Source organism: Cotesia glomerata, linkage group LG5, assembly GCF_020080835.1.
Source record: "Cotesia glomerata isolate CgM1 linkage group LG5, MPM_Cglom_v2.3, whole genome shotgun sequence".
Classification (NCBI taxonomy): Eukaryota; Metazoa; Arthropoda; class Insecta; order Hymenoptera; family Braconidae; genus Cotesia; species Cotesia glomerata.
The window spans coordinates 22867224-22876154 of record NC_058162.1 but is presented as its reverse complement, the minus strand read 5'-3'; the positions used below and the strand labels follow the sequence as shown (position 1 = coordinate 22876154).

At 31.6% G+C, this 8931-nt stretch overlaps 2 protein-coding genes across 2 annotated transcripts; one reads left to right on the top strand and one right to left on the bottom strand.

Annotated features, from left to right (window-relative positions):
- Positions 1 to 3227: 3227 nt before the first annotated feature.
- Positions 3228 to 5001, top strand: LOC123265689. The gene is made up of 7 exons (XM_044729545.1): positions 3228 to 3327; positions 3624 to 3750; positions 3812 to 3904; positions 4009 to 4227; positions 4411 to 4581; positions 4676 to 4797; positions 4889 to 5001. The coding sequence occupies exons 1-5, from the start codon at positions 3310 to 3312 to the stop codon at positions 4452 to 4454; spliced, it is 501 nt and encodes a 166-aa protein (XP_044585480.1). The 5' UTR covers positions 3228 to 3309; the 3' UTR covers positions 4455 to 4581; positions 4676 to 4797; positions 4889 to 5001.
- Positions 5002 to 5733: 732 nt separating this feature from the next.
- LOC123265057 (protein ALP1-like) lies at positions 5734 to 7391 on the bottom strand. The gene is made up of 3 exons (XM_044728636.1): positions 7001 to 7391; positions 6693 to 6930; positions 5734 to 6616 (listed from the first exon to the last, which is right to left on the bottom strand). Exons 1-3 carry the CDS (start codon positions 7066 to 7068, stop codon positions 5909 to 5911), a joined length of 1014 nt encoding a protein of 337 aa, XP_044584571.1. The 5' UTR covers positions 7069 to 7391; the 3' UTR covers positions 5734 to 5908.
- Positions 7392 to 8931: the final 1540 nt, after the last annotated feature.

Sequence of the window (8931 nt, the reverse complement as noted above, 5' to 3'; positions counted from 1 at the left end):
GCTGTGTTCACTAGTTACCGTCGCACTCGTAATTACGGAGATCCGGGTCTGAGTTTCCCGGTGGTCGTTGCTAATTATTATATACCAACTGCATCTAGAACGGAGTTGGGTCGCAGAGCTCCACTCGACGGAATATTATGCATCTAATTAGCCGCACCCGGTGTCGACTAGAAACGTCCAGGAACTTAACCTGTGTCAGGTGTGTCACCTGATTGCCGTTTAGAAAGCATTGACCTGCTCTCAATGAATTTTCCAACAGAGTCCAACTGGACTGTGTTGGTTTAACCCCACCTGCACTTATCCTTATCCTTATCCAGCATCCGGTTTGCTAAATGGTCATCGAGCCTCGGAAGATTCATTAAAGCTTGGCAAATCTCTTAATTTGTATCGCCGGCTTTGAAATGATCAAGTGAATTGTACACAGGAAGTTACTGGGGTAGATTATCCCTCTTCGGAGAATAATGAAAACGATCCGGTTGCTGTAGTGAAATAAAAGGCACCGAAAGCGGACGGAAGGGCTTTCACTGCATAAAGCTCCGGTTCGAGTTCAACCCTTTCAACTAGACTCGAAAGACAAAGATACGTGTACAGATAGAGGTTACATTTACCCGAATAAAGAGGAGACACAAGTTTATTCGCCGCAATTTCCTGCTCACCACAAATTCCGGAACAAAGTTTTCGCCTCGTTCGCCCCGATGATACAAACAGTGAGATGTTACTGCTATTGCTTTGCCAACTAGTGTATGCTTATGCTAAATATTAATTATTTTTAGTGTTCATTGTTTAAACTCATCTACAAGTTTGTTTCTTGGCACGTTAACTTTGGAATTTCTGGGAAAGTTCTTATCAGACTGGTATCAAAGTATGCAGAGCTATAAACAATGATAAGCTTTAAAGATTGACACCTTGATAGTTAAAATCCGTTGGATAGTTCCCGAGATATAAACAATTCTTACGTTCGTACATCTGTTCCAAAATTAATTTGATGGTTAGCATTCAATTCTTTGAATTACTCAAAAACTACTTGTCCGATCAGTGTCAAATTTTGCTGGGCTATAAAGAATAATAAGCTCTAAAGATTGGCACCTTGATGGTTCAAATCCATTGAATAGTTCTTGAGATATGGACAGTTAAAATATTCGTACATCCGTACCAAGATTAATTTGATGGTTACCATTCAATTCCTTGAATTACTCAAAAACTACTCATTCAATTAGTGTCAAATTTTGCAGGGTTATAAAAGATGATAAGCTCTAAAGATTGACACCTTGATGGTTCAAATTCGTTGATTAGTTCCTAAGATATGGACAATTAATATATCTGTACATCCGTACCAAGATGAATTCAATGGTTAGCAGTCAATTCTTTGTATTATTCAAAAACTACTTGTCCGATTAGTATTAAATTTTGCAGGGCTATAAAGGATTATAAGCTCTAAAGACTGAGACCTTGATGGTTCAAATTTGTTGACTAATTTCTGAGATATAGATAATTAATATATACATACATCCGTACCAAGATGAATTTGATGGTTAGCATTCAGTTCTTTGAATTACTCAAACACTACTTATCTGATTAGTGTTAAATTTTGCAGGGCTATAAAGGATGATAAGCTCTAAAGATTGGCACCTTGATGGTTGAGATCCGTTGACTAGTTCGTGAGATGTAGCTAGTCCATACATCCGCACCTAGATTAAAATTCCGGCTCCCCAGGCCAGAAAAATGAACTCCAAGACTTGAGACAGCTTTGGCTGAACCTATAAAAAAGAAAAATAAAAATGAAATGGACGTGAGTTATTAAGGTAAGTGATGACATGCAAATATCGAACGGCTCGGCATTATCATTAACATTATCATGGCTATACTTGGATAATGAAAGAGTTATGTTAATTTATGAGAACATACCCTTAGGGAGGATACATAATCTCGTATACATCTCTAGGGAAGCCCAGGCATGAGAGTAGTAACAGCGAGTCTATGGAATTTAGCCTCTTGTATCTTCCCAGGACGCAGATACTCTCGTATCTCTGGTTGTGCTCCTCTTCCGCCCACTCGGCAGCTCTCTATCCTCTCGATCTATATCGGAATTTCCACACTGACTCGAAATAGTTTCCATTCCACACTCTGCTTCGCTAAAGGAAGTTTGTGCGATCCTCCTTCGACCCAGTCTTATCGATGATCCTGTGAATTTATCGGCATTCGTTACCTTTTTTTATGTTTATAGAACATATTTTTCTTTGATGCTTCGTTGCTTACATCACTCTGATAAAAAAATTTTTTTCCTATTATTCACTGCTCGACATTCAAAGTTGGAATTTTACTTGTAGAAATTTTCCTTTGTTAGGAATTAGTCGAAGCTTTTTCTTCTTTATCAATATTTATCTGTTTCACTCTCTTAGTTTCTTTTATTTTTGCTTTTAGAAAGAAGTTATTCCCCAGAATAAGAGGCTTCAATCCGGCGTTTGGTATGGATGTGCGGATTCCCGATATCTCGAGAATGGATCAAACTATTTCGGAAATTTGTGTTATAATTTCAAAAATGCGTCAACCTTGATGGTCTGTCTGAGTTTCAAGCAAGTCCAGTGGTTCTAAGAAGAAAAAAAAACGGTAAGGACAGAGAAAAAATTTTTTTAAGATTTCTGTGATTTTGAGAGTGATTTTCAACAAAAATGCATTTCCTTAATAAAAATAAAATAAATTTTATGTAAAAAAGAAATGTAAATCATAAAAAAATTAGTTGTAATGCAATTTTATCCATTATTCAGCTTTTTAGTTTATTAAAACTCATTCTTACTTGTAAGATATTTTTTTATGTATTTATAGTTTGTTTTTAAGTAAATTTGCTTTAATTTCATACTTGAACGATTATTTTGCCAAAAAATCAACTGTTTAGGATTTTAGTAACCTTAAAATAAACGAAAAAATGCCGATTGGTTAATCAAATGACGTCATTGGTAATTTACTTGCAGCGTCGCCAAAGCGGGAAATTCAAATCTAAAAAAAAATTTTTTTTATCAAATCGATACTTGCTTACAAAAGGTGCGGCCTCATGCAGTCGCTAGTCGCTCGTTTTCAGCGACAAAATCAGTCACGTGACAGTATTTTAGATTTCCCGCGGCTTGAAAAAATCCAGCGATAAAGCTGGATATGTTGAACTTTGTCGCTGGTACATAGGAGCCATAATATAAATGATAATATAGGAACAATCGATTTTTAACTATCGATAAGTAGCATTTAATCAACGGTAACAATAAAAATATTTATAAATTATAAATTATTTATACTAAAGTTAATTTATTTTTGTTGAAGATGATGGATTTGGATGAGGTAAATATTTTAAAATCATCGATGAAGTTATAAGTAATAAATAAAAAGAGACAAATTATTTTAATCCGTGAAGATTTATTTAATTTGATTAACCTTACTTTTATAGTAAAAAACTTGTAATTTATGAAATAAATAAAAAAGAAATTTTTTATGAAAATTAATTTTATACTAGAAAATTAATTTTGTCCTAGAAAATTAATTTCATACTTTAAAATTAATTTTATATTTTAAAATTAATTTTGTTTATTTTTTTAGATGAATTTTATTTAAATTTACAAGTTTATTTTTTTTTACAGCAAATACAAGTTGTTTATACATGTGGCGTTTGCAATATAATTGTCGAGATTATAGAAACTCATTCATGTATTGAATCTTACGGAAAAATATATTTCGATGATAATAATTACTTCTATCCGATGACAGGTAAATAACATAATAGTAGTAGGTAAAACTGTAAACGTACAATAACCATTTCTTTTTGAAGATACTGGAGCTATCATTCGTCGAAGTTTATTAAATGATGGAACTGAAGCGGTAGTTGAAGATGTTGATGCAGAAAATCAAAATCCTAACGTATGTAAGTAAAGACTCAACTAATAAAAAAAAAAGTATATATGTATACATATACACTATAATTATTGCCATAATTATAATAAACAATGTGATTAACATTAATATTAGCCGGAAAAAAGAACTCCTTAAAAAAAGCAGTACCATCAAAATCTCCTCAGCGACCGGTTTCTACGAAACGAAGCGAAAAGTTAGACGATATTGACATTGAGCTTCTCATTCTTGAGGTTGAGAAGAGAATCCCATTGTGGAACTTCACAATCCCGATCGAAGAACGAAGTAGAGAAACGGTCTCAAATTTGTGGGAAGAAGTTTCGACAGCACTGAATGGTATACAAAATATCAAAAATTTTATAGTAAAAAACTCTAAGTTTCATATTTGAAAATGAAAAAATAATTTTAATTTTGCGCTATAAACAAGTATTGCTATAAATAAGTATTGAATTTTACAACTAAATTTTAATCTTCTTCAGCGTATGATACTCAAATTTTTTTTTATTCTATTAAATTAAGAAAAATTAGTGGCCTGGACGTTAAAAAAAAGTTTAAAAGCTTGAGAGATGTATACCGACGAATAATTCATGCTGAACAACTACCAAGTGGCTCTGGACGCGTTAACCAAAAAGAGAAATGGAAATTTTACGCCCAAATGGAATTTTTACGGGATACTTGCCTTGTTCGACCGTAAGTTACAATAGCAATGATTTTATTTTTGGCATTTTTTAAGCAAAGTGAACTTCATTTATAATTTATATCTAATAATCATAATTGGATGCAGAACAAGTAGTAATGTTAGCCGAGTTGTCGAAGGGGAGCATGACGAAAATGAATGTGATCAATCGATCGATTTAAGTGAGATCGTCGAGGAACAAGTCACTGAAGAGAGCAGTCAAACGCTTGGTACATATCGTTCATATCATTTCTTAATTTTACATATATTGTTTCTTTTCTTATGACTCTTATAATTTTCCTGAAATTTTAAACAAATTAGATGTTCAGCCAAATAAAAAACCAAAGAGACGTTCTACAAAAGATGATGATACGATTATCATACTTAATCGTATTGCCGATGCAATTGCGAAAGAAGAACCACCCCCTGTATTATACCTCAAGCTCCACAAATAGATGATATGGACGGTTTTTTGATAGGAATTGGTACTTATTTGCGACGATTGCCACAGCAACAAAAAATGGAAACTATAATTGAGATTTTAAATTTGGTTCACCAGAAGTGCCGGCGTTTCGCTGCTGACAATTGATACTCATCTACCTAATCACCGGTTTTTAATAAAAAAAAAATGTTTACTCATTGCTATTATACTTTTCATTAAGATTTCAATCTTTCCAATAGTACATTCAATTTTTTCTAATTTAATAATTTTCTTTCTATGAAGTTCATGATGTCGTTTTAATAATAGAAAAATCAAAACTCATCATAGAATGTTTTTATTTTTAAATAATAGCAAAACATTAAGATATTGTTATTATTGTTTGTGAAAATATGAAGAGATATTTCATGTATGTTTTACTGATAAAAACATTTTTAATATGACTTAAAAAAAAAAACTGCAGTTATTAATATTATTTTTGTTCTCTGCTTTTTTTTTTGACAAACATTAAATTTTGATTAATTTTCTTTGATTTTCTATGCATTACCAAAAGTAAATTCATGAAAAATTAAATGTCTTTTTTTCGATTTATGATTGGTTTTAATCATCATCCCGGATATATCTATTGCATGCATATGAATATATTTACGACGGTACTTTAATTTTAACTCTGGATTGAAAAGGTGGCCCTTAGAAATTACTGCAACTAAATGAATAATAAGTATACTTCAGTTTTTTAACTTTTTATTTAACTGTACAAATCATATTGGTGTTATAAACTCAATGTTTACAAATGACTTTATTTAAAAAAAATTATATGCAAAAAAATTGTATGAATCATCCAAGAATATTTTCATTTAAATGTACAAATATTGTGTGTGTGTGTGTTAACTTATTCCATTTTAACAACGATTATATTGCCAAGGAACTGCTCCTTCAGCATTGAAGAAATCGCAAAATTCATTTCGAATTGTAATTGCAAAGCGACTGCTATTGTTTATTCCAGGAAATCTTACTTTTCTAAAAGCTGAGTTATTTTCAACTTCTCTCTGAAGCTCCTCATTCAAACAATCGTGGGCATTTTCGTGATCCAGATTACATTTAACATGGGGGTCATTATTTTCACCTTTACGAATCCAATTGTGAAGGCATACAATAGCTTGAACTATACTTACAATATTTTCAACTGTGCCTTCCATTGGCTTTCTCAATATTCTCCACTGACTAACCATAATACCGAAAGCATTTTCGATTGTTCTTCGAGCACGGCTTAAACGATAATTGAAAATACTTTTTTCTTGATTTAATCCACTTCTAACTGGGTATGGCCGAAGTAAGTAATCTGATAATTGGAATGCCTTATCACCAACTAGTACGTATGGTAGAGGTACCCCATCAACAGTTAGCTTTTTTGGATCCGGTAAGTTCATTTCTCGTTTTTCAAACTTTTGGCCCATTTCTGAATCACGAAAAATGCCGCCATCACTGCGTCGACCATAAGCACCGATGTCAACAAATGTAAATGAACAGTTTGCATCACATATGGCCAATAATACAATGCTGTGATGATTCTTATAATTATAGTATGAAGACCCAGCATTGTCAGGACACTAAAATAATAAAAAATTAAAAAAAAACTCTCATTGACTAATAAGCATTATAACCTACTGCATACTAATCATTTACCCGTATTTGAATATGCTTCCCGTCGATAGCGCCTACGCAATGATGAAACTGCCATTGTTCTTCAAACTCATGAGCTATCTTCAACCAATCAGATGTATTCAAAGGATACCGTAAAACTTCGTCTTTAAGACAAATCCAAATAGCTTTACATGTTTCTGTGATTATGCTAGCTGTGGTAGTCTCCCCAACTAGATAGTGATAGGATAAAGATGTTAAACAATCACCGGTAGCTAAATATCTATAAAAATTGTAAATAGTCAGTATGTTGTCAACTATAAATATTTTACGGAAAAATAAAACAAATTTACCGTAGAGTTATTAGAAGTCGTGCTGCTGCTGAAATAGGTTCCCTTACTGCATTCTTCTTTGTTATCATAGGGCCAACTAAACATAAAAGTTTTTCGAATTGACTTATTGAAATTCGTATATAATTTTCAAATTTATCTGGATGCGTAGAAAGTGTAGGAAAAACTGCTTCGAAGAAACCATGGTCAGATCTTAATTTAAATAACGGATGAATCCAAAATTGTTTTTTTACTACTATTTTTTTTATTTTTACACATTAAAATTTCATTCAGAACGAGAGCTGCTAATATCCTTTTTCGCCGAATTTTTCGAATTTCAGCTTTGTAAATAAGTTGTTGACACTCATAAATCCACTTTTGATATTTAATTACACTCGACATCACGTATTTTATTTTTGAGTTATGACGATAATTAATTTTTACTTAATTTATTACTCTTATTTTTTGTTGTTATTACAAGTAATGAAGGTTAGGAATAAACTACATTCCGAGATATCGATATATCGAATTTTGATTTTCATATATTTACTAACGTAAATATCTGTCATAAATTATGAGGTCGCTACTCGTCGTCGCAGCGATTTGTCGCTGGATTTTTTCAAGCCGCGGGAAATCTAAAATACTGTCACGTGACTGATTTTGTCGCTGAAAACGAGCGACTAGCGACTGCATGAGGCCGCACCTTTTAAGAAATTTAACTATTGACACATTATAGAACAGAAAAAAAAATTTAATGGAATATAATGTTGAATTAAAGATTACTTTCGAAGAAAAAATTAATTGGTAAGAAAATTGTTGATCAAAAAGTTATCTTGAAGAGAATTAGTTGTCTTGATTAAAAAATTCTTTATCTTAAAACTTATTTTGTTGTCCAAAATAACCTTATAGTTGACGCAGAAATTCTGGATGATTAATCGAGTGACGTCATTGATAATTTGCTTATAGCGCCACCAAAGCGGGAAATTCAAATTCAAAAAACTTTTTTTTGTTCTCTTAAAATAGTAAACTGTTGCCACATTAAGATAAAAAAAAAAATGATAAAATTTAATACTCAATTATTTTTTTCATCCACTACAAAATATTATAAAATATTCTCCACTTCTTAAATAACACTTTATAATATTCCACAAAAAATAATAAGAATCATAAAATTAGCAGTATTAAAGCTCCCAGAGAAGTATCTTCCATTCTATAAACCTTCGAATATAAAATACAATTTTAAAACATGTATATTTTATTAAATGCAACATTTTATCGAATTTATTATTTGATAAATTATTCACAATTGCTACTGAAGAATTAAATATTCATTAATCCACGGAAATTAAATATGTAAAATAAAAAAGCAATTTGCCGTTTCGAATATAAACAATTTCGAAAAAAAAAAAAAAAATTATAAATATACGTGCAAACTCAATTCAATAAGAAAAATACAATTATTTATTTAGCATCTGCGAATTTTATTTTAAACAAATTTGATGTATGAAATGTACTTACAAGATGAATATGTTGCTGTCAGAATATTAACCGAAGAGGAAACAAATATATATTCTTGTCACGATAAAGATGAAGGGTATAATATAAAGTAAAGACGGAAAAGCTAACCCGGAGGCTAAGAACAGAAAATGGGAAAAAAACCTTCCGTTTGCATCCGTATAACACCTAGCACGTTCGTGAATATCTAGAGATATTTTATTAGCAGTCGATATAAAAAAAGAAGAAAAAAAAACGGTATGTATATTTGACCTACAATAACTGGGAGAAATTTCGATTGGAATAATTTTTTTTTATGAAAATCTCAATAGCCACCTTCTGTCACATTTTTTTTATCCACCCCGATTGCAGGATGCAGATGAAACGAATTTTAACTTGCCCACTTTTATACAGCTAGTAGTCGGTTTTTTTATTTTAATGTTCGGCGAATCCAATTTTAG

What these genes read in the sequence shown, in the direction of transcription:
- LOC123265689 (XM_044729545.1), top strand. An exon ending in AAATCAAAATCCTAACGTAT is followed by an intron (nt 3,905 to 4,008) that starts GTAAGTAAAGAC and finishes CATTAATATTAG; the next exon opens with CCGGAAAAAAGAACTCCTTA. An exon ending in AGTTTCGACAGCACTGAATG is followed by an intron (nt 4,228 to 4,410) that starts GTATACAAAATA and finishes TATTAAATTAAG; the next exon opens with AAAAATTAGTGGCCTGGACG.
- LOC123265057 (XM_044728636.1), bottom strand. Translation starts at nt 7,068, where the DNA reads ATGATAACAAAGAAGAATGCAGTAAGGGAACCTATTTCAGCAGCAGCA. An exon ending in CGACTTCTAATAACTCTACG is followed by an intron (nt 6,931 to 7,000) that starts GTAAATTTGTTT and finishes CAATTTTTATAG; the next exon opens with ATATTTAGCTACCGGTGATT. An exon ending in GGAAGCATATTCAAATACGG is followed by an intron (nt 6,617 to 6,692) that starts GTAAATGATTAG and finishes TTATTATTTTAG; the next exon opens with TGTCCTGACAATGCTGGGTC.